The 22,009-nt window shown below is 47.5% G+C and overlaps 1 protein-coding gene across 1 annotated transcript in view; it reads right to left on the reverse strand.

Moving 5' to 3' along the window:
- Positions 1-22,009, reverse strand: part of LOC144499290 (low-density lipoprotein receptor-related protein 4-like) — a 230,616-nt gene that overhangs the window by 96,039 nt on the left and 112,568 nt on the right. The window contains exons 5-10 of the mRNA XM_078221406.1: positions 20,813-20,941; positions 9,016-9,135; positions 8,748-8,873; positions 7,378-7,503; positions 5,149-5,283; positions 1-96 (exon numbers count right to left, since the gene is read on the reverse strand). Coding sequence (XP_078077532.1) covers positions 1-96; positions 5,149-5,283; positions 7,378-7,503; positions 8,748-8,873; positions 9,016-9,135; positions 20,813-20,941 — 732 coding nt within the window. The remainder of the gene's footprint in view (positions 97-5,148; positions 5,284-7,377; positions 7,504-8,747; positions 8,874-9,015; positions 9,136-20,812; positions 20,942-22,009) is intronic.

The following is a 22,009-nucleotide window of genomic DNA, read 5'->3' on the forward strand; positions in this document are numbered from 1 at the left end:
GCAGTTCGTAGCCCTGGACACACCAGCACTGGAATCCTCCCTCTAAGTTGGTACAGCCTTGACTGCAGTATCCATCCTCAGCACACTCGTCAATATCTGTTGGAGTCAGCACAGCGGTTAACACAATACTGGAAATGTATCTCTGTGACACCTACATCATCAAATAACACTCTCGATGTTGAATGATACCGTTTAAAAATGAGGGATCTTCCAATTGAGGTGGACAGGAGAAGGAGTTTTTTTCTCTCAGAAGGTTGTAATTCTTTGGAACTCCCTTACAGAGTGCTGGAGGAAGAGCCAGTGAATATCTTTAAGGCAGAGGTCGATAGATTCTCGTCTAACGAGGGAGACATAGATTATGGAAGGTGGATATAATAGAACCGTAGAAAAGTTACAGCACAGAAGGAGGCCATACAGCCCATCTTGACCATGCCAGGCCGAAGACACACTGGTGCCCTTTCTAATCCAACCTTCCTGCACCCAGCCCATAGCTCTGTAGCTTACAGCACTGGAGATGCGGATCCAGGTACTTTTTAAACATGTTTAAGGTCTCTGCCTCCACCATCACCCCGGGCAGCGAATTCACCACACACACCACTCTGTGCGTAAAACAGTTCTTCTTCATGTCCCCTCTACACCTAACACCTGCCACTTATCCTGAATCTATGTCCACTGGTTCTAGAATTCTCCGTAAGAAGTCTCACAACACCAGGTTAAAGTCCAACAGATTTATTTGGTAGCAAATACCATAAGCTTTCGGAGCACTGCTCCTTCGTCAGATGGAGTGGAAATGTGCTCTCAAACAGTGCACAGGCACAGAAATCAAGTTACAGAATACTGATTAGAATGCAAATCTCTACAGCCAGAATTCTCCACCAAGGGAAATAATTTTATCCTGTCCACCCTATCTCTTCCCCTCATAATGTTGTACACCTCTATCAGATCACCCCTCAGCCTTCTTTGTCCCAAGGAAAATGACCCCAACCTATCCAATCTCTCCTCATAGCTACACTTTTCCAGCCCTGGTGTCATTCTTGTAAACCTCCTCTGCTCTCTCTCCAGAGCAATGATGTCCTTCCTGTAAAATGGTGACCAGAACTGCACACGATATTCCAGTTGTGGCCTCACCAGTGTTTTATACAATTCCAACATTATATCCTTACTTTTATATTCTATACCTCTGCCAACGAAGGAGAGCATTCCACTTACCTTCTGTACAACCTTGTCTACTTGAACTGCTGCCTTTAGGGACCTGTGTACTTGTACGCCAAGATCTCTTTCTTCATCTATCCTTCTTAGTACATTCCCATTTATTGTGTGTTAATGTGGAGTTGGGGCCACAATCCGTGTTACTGAATGGCAGAGCAGCCTCGAGGGGCCAAATGGCCCACTCCTGCTCCTAATTCCTGTGTACAATTGATTGCTTCCCTCCTAGTCTCATCTTCTGATTAGAAAGCCACTCACAACCGTGCAGGAGGTATTCTCCAATGAACAGCAGCTCTGAGGCCACTGAGATAACATCTTAAGTACGTGGTTTATTTAACCTCACACAAGGATACCAACACAGAGACTGGGCAGTGGGACAAAGGCAGACACCCCTGGCGCAGTTGAGTTCCATTTCACTTTCCAAACAAATCGGAGACCGGTATTACTGACGGGATGGAAGGACAACAAACTGAAAAAGATAAAAAACGTCATCTAGGCACCGATAGTGTCAAAAGCTTCTCCGTGAGTGGCGGAAATGCTCAGACTTCTAATTGGGAACTGGCTTTATCAGCAACTTGTTGCTGTCAGCAAAAAACAATTCAAATTAAACCTCCTGGGAGCTCAGCGCAGATGATGTCCTGATCAGGTCCATTTTGTTACCCTTCATAATGAGGAGAAGGCTGAATGGAATGTTGTACAGTAATATGGGCGGCACGGTGACACAGTGGTTAGCACTGCTGCCTCACAGCCCCAGAGACCTGGGTTTGATTCCCGGCTTGGGTCACTGTGCGGAGTCTGCACGTTCTCTCCGTGTCTGCGTGGGTTTCCTCCGGGTGCTCCAGTTTCCTCCCACAGTCCAAAGCTGTGCGGGTTAGGTGGATTGGCCATGCTAAATTGCCCTTTAGTGTCCCGGGATGCATAGGTAAGCGGGATATGTGGGGTTATGGGGGGAAATATATGGGGTTACTGGGATAGGGCCTGGGTGGGATTGTTGTTGGTGCAGGCTCGATGGGCCAAATGGCCTACTTCTGCACTGTAGGGATTCTAAGGTTCTACAATCCCTAAGTCCCATGTGTTCTGGTCAAGAAATATTCACAAGAAATCAAACCCATTGGCATTTCGCTCCATACTCAGGCTACATCGAGTGCTAAACTCCCTCTACTCTGTCCAAAAAATGTCCTTTGCCACAATCCCAAAAGAGCGGCCAACTGGCACCACATTAAATTCTGTTCTAAATAGGACTCAAACCACCTTTAGCTATGGGTCAAAACAGGTGCCAAGGATGCCCAATTCAGGCAGTCTTATGTTGTGGGGCCAAACCAATTGGCACCGGGTTGAAGTTGCACAACTTCATTTCATGTAGAGGGTACCACATCCTGCAGGCAAAGCATTTTACTGAAGCCAGCCAGATCTTACTGCATCACGGACCAAACCCGACTGGGAAAAAAGCCCAGAATTATTGGCGTCTCCAGAACAATCCAGGAAACTAGGAATAGCGAACCACTCCTCATTAAGGCTGGCACATTGCCGGAGAAACAATGTGCAAGGGGTACGGGGAAAAGGCAAGGGAACGGCATTCAGCCATGATGCTCACTTGGAGGACCGGTGCGGACACGACGGGCCAAATGTAACAATTCTGCTGCACTGCCTGGAAAAGTGCTGGCAGCAGGTTCAATCCAGGGATTCAAGAGGGAGTAAGATAGTTACTCGAGTAGAGGCCGGCAACTGAAAAAGACACGTGAAGATGAGAAGCTACACAGAAAGTGAAGGGGGACATGAAGAGGCCAGAACTCAAGTTGCGGATTTACCAACCATTTGCTCACTTTCCGACAAAAAGTTGTGAATGTAGAAATGACTGGAGGAGAATGAGAGTGCTGCAGGCTTGAGTTTTATTTTCTCAATGTTAGCACATCCATGGCACTGCCTGTCCACCCGCTCCCGCCCCATTCCCGTCTGCCCGAACGAAGGGTCTGACACTCCATTCTGTATATTTTTGAGGTATTATGGAGCCTTCGACCAGTCTGCTTTTCAAGCTGATATTCATTTCATCCTGGAAATGTAACTGCAACAACCCATTGCAGGGGACAACAGCGCCTCCAAAAAATAAACTTGGCAGTCCTGATTCTCATCGATATCATTGGTTCAGATAGCAGCACAGTAGCACAGTGGTTAGCACTGCTGCCTCACAGCGCCAGGGACCCGGGTTCGGTTCCTGGCCTCGGGTCACTGTCTGTGTGGAGTCTGCACGTTCTCCCCGTGTCTGCATAGGTTTCCTCCGGGAGCTCCGGTTTCCTCCGAAAGATGTGCTGGTTAAGGTGTATTGGCCGTGCTAAATTCTCCCTCAGTGTACCCGAGCAGGCGCTGGAGTGTGGCGACTAGGGGATTCTCACAGTAACTTCATTGCAGTGTTAATGTAAACCTACTTGTGACACTAATAAATAAACTTTAAACTTAAACTGTATGGATCTGAATGGTTAACAACATCTACCCCGGGTACATAGTGAAAAAAAAGAACCTTCTTTAACGGAATGCAGACACAAAAATGAAAGTTTTCTCGATAAGTTGGCTGTCACCTTGTGAAGCGACACCATTTTTCAGAGCACCACAATTAACTTTCCATTAATCGAAGGTTGCACCGTGAATTCTAACCCAGAGGAAGTGAATCTTACTGGGAAATCTTTGATGAGAAGTTTACCAGGGAACAGCTGGAGCTGCTGTGGTCAGGAGCAGGACAGTCAGTATCTCTGCATCTTCCTTTATGTTCTCACTACCCAATCAACCCCATTAACGATGGGCAATTTGGTCTCCCTGCTCCCTCTCACTCTTCCACAGAGACCCTACATCTCTGCAGGATTTACATCAATAGAAATGGTCGAGAGCTTCAAGTTTTTAGGTGTCCAGATCACCAACAACCTGTCCTGGTCCTCCCATGCCGACACTATAGTTAAGAAAGAATCTTTGACTCAAAGACTATTTCCTCGGGTGGTTGGAGCTATTACAAGGGGGCATAACTATAGGGTTCGTGGTGGGAGATATAGGAAGGATATCAGAGGTAGGTTCTTTACGCAGAGAGTGGTTGGGGTGTGGAATGGACTGCCTGCAGTGATAGTGGAGTCAGACACTTTAGGAACATTTAAGCGGTTATTGGATAGGCACATGGAGCACACCAGGATGATAGGGAGTGGGATAGCTTGATCTTGGTTTCAGATAAAGCTCGGCACAACATCGTGAGCCGAATGGCCTGTTCTGTGCTGTACTGTTCTATGTTCTATGTTCTATTTTAAGAAAGCCCACCAATGCCTCTACTTTCTCAGAAGACTAAGAAAATTTGGCATGTCAGCTACGACTCTCATCAAATTTTACAGATGCGCCATAGAAAGCATTCTTTCTGGTTGTATCACAACTTGGTATGGGCTCCTGCTCTGCCCAAGACCGCAAGAAACTACAAAAGGTCGTGAATGTAGCCCAATCCATCACGCAAACCAGACTCCCATCCATTGACTCTGTCTACACTTCCAGCTGCCTCGGCAAAGCAGCCAGCATAATCAAGGACTCCACGCAGCCCGGACATTCACTCTTCCATCTTCTTACGTTGGGAAAAAGATACAAAAGTCTGAGGACAAGTACCAATTGACTCAAGAACAGCTTCTTCCCTGCTGCCATCAGACTTTTGAATGGACCTACCTCACATTAAGTTGATCTTTCTCTACACCCTAGCTATGACTGGAACACTACATTCTGCACACTCCTTTCCTTCTCTATGAACGGTATGTTTTGTCTGTATAGCGCGCAAGAAACAATACTTTTCACTGTATGCTAATACATGAGACAATAATAAATCAAATCAAATTTTAAAAAAGAGGTGGGTGGTTGGCTGCTGAGGGAACTCAGCAGGATCCAGTGCACTCTTGAAGTGAAGAAGCGGCTGTTTTTGGGGCTTACCTTGGCACAGTTTTCCATTCTGCGTCAGTCGGTAGCCTGTGTGGCAGGTACACTGCACGATGCCTCGAACCTGCTGGCACTTGTGCGCACATCCACCGTTATTCACGTTGCAGCTCTCCTCTTCAGAGAGTTCACCTGATTTCCAAAGCACAAAATGAGTTCTTACGCATCGTAACTGCGGTGGATAACCCTTTAGCAACGGTCTACCCAACTGACCGGGATTCGACACGGACGGTGACCGCCAGCCAGAATACTGGAAGCGGGCAAACCTCCAGCCACCTTCGAACGTGTGAACCCCCACCCCTCCACTCACCCTCCCCCCTACCCCCAAGCGTATTTCTTCAGAAGGAACTCTACAAAATGCAGCTAGTGAAAATACAACAACATTTACTCCAACTTATAAATCAAAGAAAGGGTTTAATAGAGAAACACCATTACTGCAAACTTGGGGCCTCGCCCTGGGCCACTCCAAACTCCCCACAATTCTACATCGTTCCTTATTTGTAGTGAATCAGCTGGTCAGCTGACTATTACATCACTCTGTAATTGGTTCCATGGTTTACTGGGTCAGCTGACCCTTACATCTTGTTCCCATTGGTCACATTACATCCAATACAAAGTTGTCACTGGTCACATTCTAACAAAATGGCAGGATGACCTGGCATCCATGGGTTACCAGCCAATCAGAGAGCTGGCAGCTCTTCAGCCCCAGTATTGCCAGGGGGAGCCCTGGCGAGGAGCAGGGTGGGGGGTGAGGGGTGTGTCGCAATGCCGGGGGGGAGGGGGGCGTGGTGATGAGGAGCGTGTCGCAATGCCAGGTTGAGGGGGGGGAGGGGGGGGGGGGGGGGGAGAGGGTGTGTCACACTGCCGGGTGGGGCGGGGGGGATGGGTGTCGCAATGCAGGGGGGGGGGGTGTCGCAATGCCCGGGAGGGGGGGGGGGGGGGGGGATGTGTCGCAATGCATTTCATTTTTGATAAGGTGCACCTTATCAATAGCCATTCCGTTAGGGTTAGGGTTCGGAGGATTAGACCCTGTGTGAACTACAGTGTCCCCCATCAGGAGGGAGTGCTGTCATCCTGCCATTTTGTTAGAATGTGACCAACGCCCCACACCAAGGAAAGTGCTGTCAAAAGAGGGTTGACGTGCTGCTGCCCTGTCTTGTGTAGCCAGTAAGAAGTTTAACAACACCAGGTTAAAGTCCAACAGGTTTATTTGGTAGCAAAAGCCACATGGCTTTTGCTACCAAATAAACCTGTTGGACTTTAACCTGGTGTTGTTAAACTTCTTATTGTGTTTACCCCAGTCCAACGTCGGCATCTCCACATTGTGTAGCCAGGTCATTGAGTGTCTTTCAGACAGAGATAGATAGGTTCTTGATCAATGAGGGGATCAGGGGTTACAGAGACAGGGCAGGAGAATGGGGAAGAGAATCATATCAGCCATGACTGAATGGCGGAGCAGACACGATGGGCCGAATGGTCTAATTCTGCTCCTATATCTGATGATGTGGAGATGTCGGCGTTGGACTGGGGTGAACACAGTAAGAAGTCTCACAACACCAGGTTAAAGTCCAACAGGTTTATTTGGAATCACGAGCTTTCAGAGTGCTGCTCCTTCATCAGGTGACTCTCATGATTCCAAATAAGCCTGTTGGACTTTAATCTTGCGTTGTGAGACTTCTTCCTGTACCTTATGGTCTCAGAGGGCTCACATCGCTGCCAATCCTCTCCTTCCAATTGTCTTCAGGCTAAGAGGAGATGTGCGAATCTGCTTCACAAGGAGTTGAGAATCTCAGCCTTAGCCGAGCTTTCCTGATCACTAATCACCTGGCAGCTGACTGGCTGGGGCTGTTTGGCTCCTTCCACACGGCACGGCGTGTGGGACCAAACTGAAAACAGAAGCACCTTATCAAAAAGAAACACCAACCAAATACTTAGCTGAGCAAAACACAACCGTTTCTCTGTCACTTTCTGTTGATAACAGAATCCTGCCATTAACACGTTGGATAATGAGAGTTGACGCTATGGAAGATCAGACATCCGATAGGATTTTCTGACACCGCCCATTGCCGAGATCATCTGGCCTTCCCAAAAATCAATGGACTTTTGTCTAGGCTGCTGATTCTCCCACGGCAAGTCCCATGGAAAATCCCAGCCACTGACTCCACACAAAAATTAATTTCATGAAATGCGTCATCACGCCACGCTTCTGATGACGCTCAGACTTACGGCAGTTCTGATGTGGGATTTCGTCACTGCCGTCTTGGCAATCCTTGGCACCATTGCACACTTTCCGTTGCCCAATGCATCGCCCAGTACCACATGTGAACTGATCGGGAGCACAGTGAGGCTGTTCTGCTGGAGAGCAAAGGAGAGTTAACATCTCTGGAGCAACCTGTCTTGAGTCTACACATGGACAGGGAGGTTTATCCAACGCTGCTGCCTAACGGAAAATCAGGAAGCACCGGGCATCATTTTCTTTCCCTGAAATTGGGAGATGGACAGTGTAGTGGTAATTTCACTGGACTAGCAATTCAGAGGCCCAGGCTGATGCCCTGAGAACATGGTTCAAATCCCAGCGTGGCAGCGGATGAAATTTAAATTCAATTAATAAATCTGGAATATGTAGCTAGTTTCAGTAATAGTGACCATGACAACTATCATCAATTGTTATAAAAACCCATCTGGTTCACTAATGTCCTTTAGGAAAGGAAATCTGCCATCCTTACCCGGTCTGGCCGACATGTGACTCCAGAGCCACAGCAATGTGGTTGACTCTCAAATGCCCTCTGAAATAAATGTTCAGTTCCAGGGCAATTAGGGATGGGCAATAAATGTTGGCCCTACCAGCGACGCCCACATCCCGTGAAAGAATAAAAAATCATCCACATCACTTGCCCCGAATCTGTGCTGCCAAAGTGTGATGCTGCCATGGATTGGGTAAAATGATAATACTGATGTATTAAAACAACCAAGTTCACGTGAATTAATGTGACTGTCACAGATCTTACTTATATGAATCACAGTACTAATCGCACATGTGTGTGTGCGTGTCTGTGTGTGAGTGTATGTGTGTGTCTGTATGTGCGTCTGTGTGTGTGTCTGGTGTGAGTGTGTGTGTCTGGTGTGAGTGTGTCTGTATGCGTGTGTAGTGTGTGTGTGTGTGAATGCATGTATGTGTGGTGTGTGCATGTGTCTGGTGTGAGTGTGTGAGCATGTGCTGAATGTGTGCGTGTGTGTGTAAGTGTGTGTGTGTGTCTATGCGTGTGTGTATGTGAGTGTATGTGAATCTGTGTGTGTCTGTGCATGTGTGTGTCTGTATGCGTGCATATGTGTGCTGTGTGTGTGTGTGCGTGTTCTCCCCGTGTCTGTGTGGTTTCCTCCGGGTGCTCCAGTTTCCTCCCACAATCCAAAGATGTTCAGGTTGGGTGGATTGGCCGTAGTGAATGTGTGAGGTGATGGGGATGGGGCAGAGAGGAGGGTCTGGATAAGATGCTCTTTCGGAGAGTTGGTGCAGACTCGATGGACCGGATGGCCTCTTCCTGCTCCACATGATTCTATATCAAACAGCAATGCTATTTAACAATCCCCGCTGTCACCTGCTTTCTCGCAGTCATCTTCATCACTGTTATCGGAACAATCGTCCTCTCCGTCACATCGCCACGACAACCGGACACAGCGGCCTGACTTGCAGCGGAACTGGTCGCTAGTGCATTGTGAGGCAGCTGGGTAAGGATAAAGCAGAGTATTTTTTATATCTTTCCTCTGGTGATCCAGTAATTGAAACTGTGATGTTTGATGCCAATTGTATCCCAGAATATTTGTGCTTTTTTGTTTGAGGAATGTGGTTTAAGATAAAAAACTCACTGCAATTCTTTTCATCGGACTGGTCATCACAATCAAAGTCTCCGTCGCATCTCCAGCCAGAGTTGATACAAAGCCCACTGTTACACAGAAACTCACCCGAGCGACACGGGTGATGGGATGCTGCAGAGGAAAACTAAATTAGTGCGTGGACAACGGTCAGAGCTTCCGTTTTAGAATCCCTACCATGCAAAAGGAGGCCATTCTGCCCATCAAGCCTGCACCAACAATCCCACCCAGGCCCTATCCCCATAACCCCATGCATTTACCCTAGCTAGTCCCCCTGACACTAAGGAGCATTTTAGACTGGACAGTCCACCTGACGCGCACGTCTTTTGGACTGTGGGAGGAAACCGGAGCACCCGGAGAAAACCCACGCAGACACGGGGAAAATGTGCAGACTCCACACAGACACACTCACCTCAGACACACACTCAAACCAGACACACACACCACACATACACACACACACACACGCACCACACATACATAGACACACGCATGCATACACAGCACACACACACATGCATACCGTGTGAGGCCAGGAATCGAACCCGGGTCCCTGGCGCTCACAGGCAGCAGTGCTAACCACTGTGCCACCGTGCTGCCCACAAACTCACTGGGGCGAATTTTACCGTCCTGCCCGCCATGGGAATCGCCAGGGGCGGACCCTGGAAAGGTCCATTGACCTCGGGCGGGTTTTTCCCGTTTCAGGGTGAGCGCGGCTGGAAAATCCCACCGGATGTTTGCGAACGACCAACCCTGTGGGAGAATTTTTATTGGAATCCCTCCCAAAAACAGTAACATTTCTATAAAAGGGAATAATTTTATGAAGCTTTTCTGGGAGATTAAAATCTGATAATCTGTTAAGTGCAAAAAGTCAAAAGTTTGTAATCTCGAGTGCTGAGAAATATTTGGTGATTGTGAAGTCTCTCGCTGGCACATGCTGCTGCCTTTCTGTGACTCGGCCACTAGAGGCTCCCAGCGAGCTACCTTCAACAATTGAAATGGGTTAAGTTGCACAAACTAATGTTGCTCCATTTCGACTTACTGCACAGCACGCATCTCAAAACACACCAACTCGCTAAAGATCGTGACTAAACAAAAGCTGGTATTAAAAATCCTTTCCACCCAGGCATTCGAACAAAGTCTAATTAACCACATTTGAAATTCTCCAGATTGTGGAAGTTTATTTGCAAGTATGCTCACATTAACACTGCAATGAAGTTACTGTGAAAATCCCCTAGTCGCCACACTCTGGTGTCTGTTTGGGTAACACTGAGGGAGAATTTAGCATGGCCAATGCACCCTAACCAGCATGTCTTTCAGACTGTGGGAGGAAACCGGAGCACCCGGAGGAAACCCACGCAGACATGGGGAGAACGTGCAGACTCCGCACAGACAGTGACCCAAGCTGGGAATCGAACCCAGCTCCCTGGCACTGTGAGGCAGCAGCGCTAACCACTGTGCCACAGTGCCGTTCCAGGCCTTGTTGGGCACAAGTGTTCATGATGTGGTAATGATAATCCTGCTAATCCTTCCAAAATCTCTGCACTATCCCCTGAAGGGAAAAAGGTGGTTTCTGAAGGAACAAAGCAAGTAAACAAAACCTCCCCAGTGTTCCCAGGATCCACCACGAACCTCACTAGCCTGCACTTCAGAGGGATTACCCAGAAACAGCATTAACCTTCAGAAGTGAATCAGAAAGTTAATGCTATCTGGGCAAAAAACAGTTTAATCTCTATCTCCATCTTCAATTCCATGGTTCTCTCTGTCCTGTCAGATTGCCAACTAAAATCGAGTATTGTGTGCAGTTTCGGTGCCCTACCTGAGGAAGGATGTCCTTGCTATAGAGGAAGTACAGTGAAAGTTTACCAGGCTGATTCCTGGGATGGCAAGTCTGTCATATGAGGAGAGACTAAATTGGTTAGGATTATATTCACTGGAGTTTAGAAGAGTGAGAGGGGATTTCACAGAAACTTATAAAATCCTAACAGGATTAGACAGGGTAGATTCAGAAAGAAATTTCTTGATGGTGGGGAGTCCAGAACTAGAGGTCACAAAAACAGAAAATGCTGGAAAATCTCAGTGGGTCTGACAGCATCTGTGGGGAGAGAATAGAGCCAATGTTTCGAGTCTGGATGACCCTTTGTCAGAGCTTGGGGGTCATAGTTTGAGGATAAGGGGTAAACCTTTTAGGACTGAGGTGAGGAGAAATTTCTTCACCCAGAGGGTGGTGAATGTGTGGAATTCACTACCACAGAAAGTAGTTGAGGCCAAAACATTGTGTGATCTCAAGAAGAAGTTAGGTATCGCTCTTGGGGCTAAAGGGATCGAGGGATATGGGGGGGCAGGGGAATCAGATATTGCATTCGATAATCAGCCATGATGAAGATGAATGACAGAGCAGGCTCGAAGGGCCGAATGGCCTCCTCCTGCTTCTGGTTTCTATGTTTCTTTTGCAGTATCTTTTCCAGCTGAATATTGTGAATATAAATCTTGCCCACTCAGCTCTGTCCAAAGCCATCGAGGCTTTTCCCGTGACTGCAGCACCCATTGAGTTATGAGTGAAGACCGCGCAATGCGTTTGCAATCTCAGTATCTTCTTCAATCTGAATGAAGACTCTAATCCCCCGTCTATGAGTAAAACCGGCTTCTCCCGTCTCTACAGTCATTGCCCTTCACCACCTGACCACACTGCCACCAAAATCCTCATCCACTCACTGAGTTCCACAAAGACCCGAGCTTGGCAACTCCCTCAAATACCAAGTTGCACAAATTCTATCTGCTCAAATCCCTGTCCTCCATCTCATTAAACTTCCCAGCAATCTCCACCACCTCACTCGCTCTTATCACACCAAACTCAAAATCTTTGATCTCACGTGTGAATATTTCCACTTCTCCTATTTCCACCAGCCCTGTAGCCCAGCCAATGACCTGCATATATAGTTTAAGTTTAACTTTATTCATTAGTGTCCCAAGTAGACTTACATTAACACTGCAATGAAGTCACTGTGAAAATCCCCGAGTCGTCACACTCCGGCACCTGTTCGGGTACACTGAGGGAGAATTTAGCACGGGCAATGCACCCTAACCAGCACGTCTTTCGGACTGTGGGAGGAAACCGGAGCATCTGGAGGAAACCCACGCAGACATGGGGAGAACGTGCAGACTCCGCACAGACAGTGACCCAAGCCGGGAATCGAACCCGGGTCCCTGGCGCTGTGAGACAGCTGTGCTAACCACTGTGCCACCGTGCCACTCCAGCCTTCAGGGCACCTATCCAGCTTCTCGGCATTTCCCTCTCTCGATTCTCCCCAGTGCCAATCTTGTTTGTACTCGCTGTAACACTCCATAAATTATCCTGCTTTCCATTTCCTCCTTTGCCTTTAAGAGTCTCCTCAGAGCCGATCTCAGTGGCCGTGCGTAAATATCACTGAAAGCACTCGGTCTGTGCTCACCAGCAGGAAGTTCACAATTACAGCTTCTCAAAGGTAGAATTTCTCTTCCATTGCAGCACTCACAATCATTTACTCAAAGCCCCCATTGCACCTCATCAGTCTCCAGGTTTATTTCTGGATGGTTCTATATCCTATCTCTATCAAAGAAGAACGTCCATGTCAGAACAAACAACCTAAACCATGGCTGAAAACGGAGCCGTTTCCCTGGCCAACACAGTGAATTCCCAGCGCCACAGAGAAACACCCAGACTCTGTACAGGCACTCTCATTAATGTCACCTCTTTTTGGAATGAGAGATATAATTTGACACTTACAAATTGGGAGGAGGAGGAGGCCATTCGGCCCTTCGAGCCTGCTCCACCATTTGATAAGATCACGGCTGATCTGACTGTGACCTCAACTCTACTATCCCGTACACCCCGCTAGCCTTTGACTCCCTCATTAGTCAAGAATATCTCGACCTCAGTCTTGAATATATTCAATGACTCAGCCTCCTCTGCGTCTGGGGAAGAGAATTCCACAGAATAACGACCCTCTGAGAGAATTATTTCCTCCTTATCTCCGTCTGAAGTGGGAGACCCATTATTCTTAAACTTTTTAGTGTTTCCCCCAACATCCTCTTAGCACCCACTCTGGGGTTTACACATTCTCCCCGTGTCTGCCTGGGTTTCCTCCGGGTGCTCCGGTTTCCTTCCACAGTCCAAAGATGTGCAGGTTAGGTAGATTGGCCATGATAAATTGCCCTTAGTGTCAGGGGGGCTAGCAGGGTAAATATGTGGGGTTAGGGTTAGGGAATAGGGTCTGGGTGGGATTGTTGTTGGTGCAGATTCGATGGGCCAAATGGCCTCTTTCTGCACTGGAGGATTCTATGTCAATTCCCCTCAGAATGCTATTCGTTTCAATAAGATCACCTCTCATTCTCCTAAACCCCAATGGAGAGAGGCCCAAACTGTCCAACCTGTCCTCAGAAGATAAACCCTTCACCCCAGAAATGCCACCATCTGAATTCCTTTGATATTTCCCACAGAGGGCAGGATGGCTTATTACACAAGTAAGGGTGACCTGCGGGTATTTGCCAAACCTTTGGGGATGGTGTAGATGGATAGATCGAAGAAGTTGGGGCTGTTCTCCTTGGAGAAGAGAGGAAATCTGAGAGAGGTATTCTGAATCAGCAGAGATCTGTGCAGAGATGATTGTAAAAAAAATTGTTCCCACTGGTAGAATGATCAAGAGGGCACAGAACTGGCGAAAGAAGCAACGGTGATGTTTTTCACACAGCGAGTGGTTAGGATGTGGAATGTGCTGTGTAGGCGTGTACCGGAGGCAGGGTCAACTGGGGCATTCAAGAGGAAATTGGATTGTTATCTGAAAAGGAAGAATGTGCACGGTTGCGAGGAGAATTGGGCAGCACGGTGGCACAGTGGTTAGCACTGCTGCCTCACAGCGCCAGGGATCCAGGTTCGATTCCCGGCTTGCGTCACTGTCTGTGCGGAGTCTGCACATTCTCCCCGTCTCTGCGTGGGTTTCCTCCGGGTGCTCCGGTTTCCTTCCACAGTCCAAAAGGGGGGCTGGTTAGGTGCATTGGCCATGCTAAATTCTCCCTCAGTGTACCCGAACAGGCGCCGGAGTGTTGCGACTAGGGGATTTTCACAGTAACTTCATTGCAGTGTTAATGCAAGCCTACTTGTGACACTAATAAATAAACTAAACTTAAAGAAGGCGGGCAGGGAACTAGGTGAATTAGTCACTGGGAGAGCCAGTGCGGACACAATCCTTCACTGCTGTGACCATTCTGTGGTATTTCTTTCTCAGTGAAATGTGACTCCATCACTCTGGCAGTGCTTGTCCTTGTGACATTCCTCTTCTACACATTTATTATCCCGCAGTTTAATTATAGTTGTGAACAATTAAGCCGTTAGGCACATGGAAATGCTTCAGGCAGCTATGAAATAAAGATGTTTCCCGTCGCCAAACCTCAAAGCAGCCTACAGCCGGAGTATAAAACTGAGTGAAATCTCTAAACGTGCGATGTACTTCTATTTATATCGAGGGATGGAGACGAATGGGCTGGAAGCTGGGAACGCAATTGAGGGGATCAAATCTCTTGAGAACAAAGATCAAGGAGAGACGGACAGAATCAAATGCTAAGGCTGTATCACCGCTCATAAGATAATCCTAATCCTTTTCTGCTTTTTAATACATACACAATGTTGCTTACTTTTATAAACTGTAAGATCAACAAAAATGCTGTCAGAGTCTTGTCTGCACTTATATCTTACGTTGCTGCTGAAAAATATGCACAGTAAGAAGTCTCACAACACCAGGTTAAAGTCCAACAGGTTTATTTGGTATCACGAGCCTTAGGCACTCACCTGATGAAGGAGCAGCACTCCGAAAGCTCGTGCTACCAAATAAACCTGTTGGACTTTAACCTGGTGTTGTGAGACTTCTTACTGTGCCCACCCCAGTCCAATGCCAGCAACTCCACATCGAGAAATATGCAGCTACTGCGGTCAAGTATCATTCTGCTCAATCACTTGTGGGACGGATGTGCAACATCTGACGCAGAGAGGAAATTTTTACTGGGAACAAAATATGTGCTTTCCTCGGAAGACAGGAAGGGACAGTTTCCCTTTTAAAAATAGCAGCACTCTGCTGCATCAGGGGAGTTATGGCCAGATTCATTCAATACAGCCACAGGAGGGGACATCGTTGCTTCTCTGTGACTGCAGCACTGAGGGGGATCTGAGTCTGGAGCCACTGCGCAGCATGGTTGGTGCACGTGGCCAGACGGTGAGCTTTCACTCCCGTGTCAAACCCACCGTGAAAATACCTGCCAGAGTTTACCTGAGGAAATTGCCAGAATTCCACTGCCCAGCCCCACAACGGGAATCGGAGCGGGCGAGTGGCAGACAATGGAAAGGGAAGTTGATCTCAAAGAACAAAGAAAAATACAGCACAGGAACGGGCCGTTCGGCCCTCCAAGCCTGTGCTGATCATGATGCCTGCCTCAACTAAAACTATCCGCACATACAGAATCCGTATCCTTCCATTCCCATCCTATTCATGTGTTCGTCTAGTTGCCCCTTAAATGCCGTTATCGTACCTGCTCCCACCGCCTCCCCGGGCAGCGCGTTCCAGACATTCACCACCCTCTGTGTAAAAAACTTGCCTCGCACATCTCCTCTAAACTTTTCCCCACGCACCTTAAACCTATGTCCCCCAGTACTTGACTTTTCTACCCTAGGAAAGAGCATCTGACTATCCACTCTGTCCATGTCACTCATAATCTTGTAAACCCCTATCAGGTCACCCCTCAACTCCATCGTTCTAGTGAGAACAAACCAAGTTTATCCAACCTCTCCTCATATCTAATACCCTCCAGACCAGGCAATATCCTGGTAAACCTCTTCTGTACCCTCTCCAAAGCATCCACATCCTTCTGGTAGTGTGGCTCCCAGAATTGTACACAATATTCCAAATGAGGCCTAACTACGGTTCTGTACAGCGGCAGCACGACCTGCCAATGCCCCGACTGATGAAGGCAAGCATGCCATATGCCTTCTTGACTACCTTATACACCTGCATTGCCACTTTCAGTGATTGGTGTTCATTTGCACCCAGATCTCGCTGCCTGTCAATACTCCTGAGGGTTTTATCATTTACTGTCTCGGGTGGGATTTCCTGGTCTCGGGTCGAGTGAGGCCATTAAATCCAGCAGAAGATCTGACATCTAAATCTGCATCTTGCAGAAGGCATGGAGGGTGAAGATTGTATGGGGGTGAGGGGGGGGGGGGGAGGGGGGGGGGGGGTGGTGGTGGTGCAGTGGTGTTGTGGTATTGTCACTGGATTAATAATCCAGAGACTCCAGATAAATTCTGGGGATCCGGGTTCGAATGCCACCACGGCGGATGGTGAAATTTGAATTCAATAAAAAATCTGGAATTAAGAATCTACTGATGACCATGAAACCATTGTCGATTGTCGGAAAAACCCATCTGGTTCACTAATGTCCCTTTAGGGAAGGAAGTCTGCTGTCCTTACCTGGTCTGGCCTACATGTGATTCCAGACCCACAGCAACGTGGCTGACTCTCAAATACCCTCTGAAATGGAGGGCAGTTAGGGATGGGCAATAAATGCTGGGCCCAGCCAGCGACGCCCAGGTCCTGCACGGTGGCACAGTGGTCAGCACTGCTGCCCCACAGTGCCAGGGACCTGAGTTCGATTCCCATCTTGGGTCACTGTCTGTGTGGAGTCTGCATGTTCTCCCCATGTCTGCGTGGGTTTCCTCCGGGTGCTCCGGTTTCCTCCCACAGTCCGAAAGACGTGCTGGTTAGGGTGCATTGACCGTGCTAAATTCTCCTTCAGTGTACCCGAACAGGCACCAGAGTGTGGGCGACTAGGGGGATTTTCACAGTAACTTCATTGCGGTGTTAATAAGCCTGTTTGTGACAATAATAAATACGTTTAAACTTAAATGAATAAAAAAACTCTTGGGGCCAACTAAAACGCCCGCACTCTGAAGGAACACTCATAACCACCTAGGGTGACAAAAGATAAAATTATGCCATATATAGAGGAAGGAAAGTTATTCGTGTCGGTGTGCCTAACAGGCTTTGAAAGTGAATGCACACCATTTCAGAGAGAGAGACGCCATCATAGCTTACAAACATTTGTGAGCTATGAATATACTGGACAGGAACATGTAATAAAATTTGGAACCTGCTTTTCCCATTTGTTGGCCACATGTAGAAGACAGTTTTTATTAGTTGATAGTTGCCTCAAAATGTCTGGGCAGGAGGGTTTCGAATTACTTGTTTCCTTCTTGTTCCTGTGATCGGTGCAGCTTAGAAAACATGACTGCAGGATTATATTACTAACCACAGTCTCTCACTGAAATCGCTCCAACAAAATTACCCAATTCAACACTTCAATTTTAAACAGCTACTGAATGTTTCAGTTTGCTATGACCCTTACGATGGAGAAACAGTAAGTGACTGCGTTTAGTCAGATATAAATCACACCAAGCGGAATAAACTGTCACTTTTCACATCTCCAATTGAATCATAAAATCCAAACGCTATCATTTAACTATGAGCGGTTATTTTTATGGATATTGATCATGTCCCCACAATAAAGGGGCTGCTACTTCAATCAACAATTTCAATCCCATTTACTGACTCCTTCGACAGATGGACGCGTGTCCCAGACATAGATGATAACTAATCGAATGTTTATGCATATTTATCTGTCCTGTAATTATTCACCAGTTCTTGTTGTCAAATTCTACGAACTGAATGTCTTCTCATCCAGCACTCGGAACATGGAAAACAGTGATTTCAGACCCACAACAGTGTCGCTGACTCTCAACTATCTTCCTGAAATTTAGGGCTGGAAAGGATGGGCAGTAAATGCTGGGCCCAGCCAGCGATACCCACATCCTGCACGGTGGCACAGTGGTTGGCACTGCTGCCTCACAGCACCAGGGACCCGGGTTCAATTCCAGCCTCAGCTGACTGTCTCTGTGGAGTTTGCACGTACTCCCCATGTCTGCGTGGGTTTCCTCCGGGTGCTCCAGTTTCCTCCCACAGTCCGAAAGTTGTGTGGGTTAGGTGGATTGGCCGCGCTAAATGGCCCCTTAGTGCCAGGGGGACTAGCTCGGGTAAATGCATGGGGTTACGGGGATAGGGCCTGGGTGGGATTGTTAACGGTGCAGACTGAATGAGCCGAATGGTCTCCTTCTGCACTGTAGGGATTCTATGATAAAAGGATATCCTCAAAGCTTCGAAATCGAAGACAATCGTGTTTTATTAACCTGGCAAAAGAGCTTATTCTATGATTGAGTGCAGAACAGCGATAGAGATAAACACTCCAACCCCGGGTAAGCACAGCCCGGTCTGTAGAATCAACCCCGATTAGTCCTTCACCTGAGGGATTGTAGCCTTTTCCTCAAACACAGCCAGCAGCTATACTGAGGCTAGGGGTGATTCTCACTGCTCAGGGCACAACCTTTCTCAAAACTCTTCTGGGAGCAGATTTCATCAAGAAACACCTGCCCATCAAACAGCCTTCCTGTCTGCTTCAATAGCCTCCAGACTCTGAAAGAGTCTCCCCCCGTCTGCACTGGCAGACTGGCACCGCTGGTTCTCTGATTCCGTTACCTAACCCTTCTGATCAAAGCTGTGGTTGTATCACAGCTTGATATGGCTCCTGCTCTGCCCAAGACTGCAAGAAGCTACACAAGGTCGTGAATGTAGCCCAATCCATCACGCAAACCAGCCTCCCATCCATTGACTCTGTCTACACTTCCCGCTGCCTCGGCAAAGCAGCCAGCATAATCAAGGACCCCACACACTCCGGACATTCTCTCTTCCACCTTCTTCCGTTGGGAAAAAGATACAAAAATCTGAGGTCACGTACCAACCGACTCAAGAACAGCTTCTTCCCTGCTGCTGTCAGACTTTTGAATGGACTTACCTCGCATTAAGTTGATCTTTCTCTACACCCTAGCTATGACTGTAACACTACATTCTGCACACTCTCCTTTCCTTCTCTATGAATGGTATGCTTTGTCTGTATAGCGAGCAAGAAACAATACTTTTCACTGTATGTTAATACATGTGACAATAATAAATCAAATCAAATCAAATCAAGAGAGTGACAGATATACCGGAATGAAGAGGCAGAACTTCAGAGGATAAAGGGGAAGGAAGTTACAGCATTATAAAGAAAGATAATTATGATTCTGCGTGTGAATAGCATGTTTTGAAAGTGAATTCCTACCACTTCAGAGAGACTATCTTAATTGTTACAGCATAAACACAGTGATTAACATTGCTGTCTCACAGTGCCATGGTTCGATTCCCGGCTTGGGTCACTGTCTGTGCAGAGTCTGCACGTTCTCCCCGTGTCTGCGTCAGTTTCCTCCGGGTCCTCCGGTTTCCTCCCACAGTCCGAAAGACGTGCTGGTTAGGGTGCATTGGCCGTGCTAAATTCTCCCTCAGTGTACCCGGACAGGCGCCGGAGTGTGGCGACTCGGGGCTGGAATTTTACTGCCTGGCCCGCCCTAGTACCGAGGTGGGCGCGGTTCGCCCAAACAGAATTCTCTGTTGGCCTCGGGCGGGATTTTACAAGCCTCGTCCAAGCGATGTCATAAAATCCCGGTGTAGGGGTTTTTCACAGTAACTTCATTGCAGTGTTAATGTGACACTAATAAATAAACTTCAACTTAAAATAATGGCATCCGATAGTTCTGACAGGAATTTCCGTTCAGAATAGAAAGGGCTAACTATCGTTTGGAAGCGCTTTGGAGAATCTTGTACAAATCGAAATTTTTGCCTTGTGCATTTTGTCGGGAAGTGGAATTCTATTTACCATCAGAAACATTAGAACAGTCCTTGTCCAGATACATCACAAATACATGATCTGTTTCTACTTAAAATTATAGCTCACAGCGCATTTCTTCAGCCCCTAACCTTGGGACTGTGAGAGAGTAATTTGCAACATTTAAGTAACGTGTTGTTTGTGGACAAAACGCAGGAATGGAGTGTCACAAAGGGGAACGAAACCAGCCTCCCATCCATTGACTCTGTCTACACTTCCCGCTGCCTCGGTAAAGCAGCCAGCATAATTAAGGACCCCACGCACCCCGGACATTCTCTCTTCCACCTTCTCCCTTCGGGAAAAAGATACAAAAGTCTGAGGACACGTACCAACCGACTCAAGAACAGCTTCTTCTCTGCTGCCATCACACCTTTGATTGGACCTACCTCGCACTGAGCTGATCTTTCTCTACACCCCAGCTTTGACTGTAATACTACATTCTCTACTCTCTCATTTCCTTCCCTATGAATGGTATGCTTTGTCTGAAGAGTGCGCAGGAAACAATAATTTTCACTGTATGCTAATCCATGTGACAATAATAAATCAAATCAAATCAAATTAAAGACCAATGATGTGTCAAAAGCTCTGAGCATCAGAGCAAGTGAAACTTTAAACCTGCAGCACAGGGGCTGTGCAAGCATGCTGCTTTCATTTTGGGGTGAGGTACAGGTTCACCAAACAGACGGCTATTAATCCATAAATATCTCATAAGCTGCACCTGGAAACCGTACAGCACAATGTTTACCAGGTGGGATCAAGGCTGACAGTATAGTCCACTCTGCACCAGATCCCACTGAACTCGCCAGGTGTAAATTGTAAATTAAATTGTGTAAACTGTCCCACAGTTAGTGAGACTCGAAAGAGTCTCACATATCCTCAAGTTGCAGATCATCAGGTCAACATTGCTTTTCTGACTTGAGTTTAATCTCCCGATAATAAGATCGAAGCCACTCACCGCAGTCTGATTCATCAGACCAGTCTCCACAATCATCATCTCCGTCGCAATGGTAAATGTCAAGAATGCAACGGCCATAAGCGCATTGAAACTCCTCCACACTGCAGTTGGTAATAGGAACATCAGCAGCTGAAAGAACATTGAAAACAATATTAAAGACAGTCTTAATTAGGTACAATATTATTTGGGGAAATTACTGCGCCTCGCGGTCAAAGCGCCCGGTCCTGTTTTTCAGATCATTCTAGAATTTTATGAGCTTTTTTATTCTTCATGGGATGTGGGCATCGTCCAGCATTTTACTGCCCATCCCTAAGGAGATGGTGGTGAGCTGCCATCTTGAACCGCTGCGGTCCCGGAGATGCAGGGGCACCCACAGTGCTGTTGGGCAGAGAGTTCTAGAATTTGGACCCAGCGACAGCGAAGGGACAGCGATATATTTCCAGGTTAGGACAATGTGTGCCTTGGACAGTCCAGCCGGTCAGTCTGATTTCCCCGTCCCTTGATGACTGCACTCAGTCAGGCCTGCACAGGGCTGACGCTATGTGGAGGCAGTGCTAACTGTATTATTGGATTGGTTTCAGTACCTCATCCTGGCAACGCTCCTTCCGTACTGGCTCTCGAAAGGTTAACCAGCGCTAGTTTTGCCCTGCATTCTTAATGGAGGATTTGAAAATAAATGAATTGGATGCAACTGGAATTCTGCTGAGGTTAGGAACTAGTGAGTGAAAACAGAGTGAAGCAAAATCAGCCATGCCACCGAGAAACCACTTCTCCAGCTTAGTGACGTGATATACCATAGAATTCAGCCATCAACTGGCACAAATAGACCATAGAATCCCTACAGTGCAGAAGGAGGCCATTCGGGCCATCAGGTCCGCACTGATTCTCTGACAGGGCATCTTATCCAGACCCTCCCATCCCCGTCACCATGCACATTTACCCCACTATTCCCCCTAACCTATACATCTTGGGAAATTAAGGGGCAATTTAGCATGGCCAATCCACCTAAGCTGCACATCTTTGGAATGTGGGACGAAACCAGAGGAAACCCACGCAAACGCGGGCGGCACGGTGGTTAGCACTGCTGCCTCACAGCGCCAGGGACCCGGATTCAATTCCCGGCTTGGGTCACTGTCTGTGTGAAGTTTGCACGTTCTCCCCGTATCTGCTTGGGTTTCCTCCGGGTGCTCTGGTCTC

The sequence above is a fragment of the Mustelus asterias genome, chromosome 9 (genome assembly GCF_964213995.1).
Source record: "Mustelus asterias chromosome 9, sMusAst1.hap1.1, whole genome shotgun sequence".
In the NCBI taxonomy this organism is placed as follows: domain Eukaryota; kingdom Metazoa; phylum Chordata; class Chondrichthyes; order Carcharhiniformes; family Triakidae; genus Mustelus; species Mustelus asterias.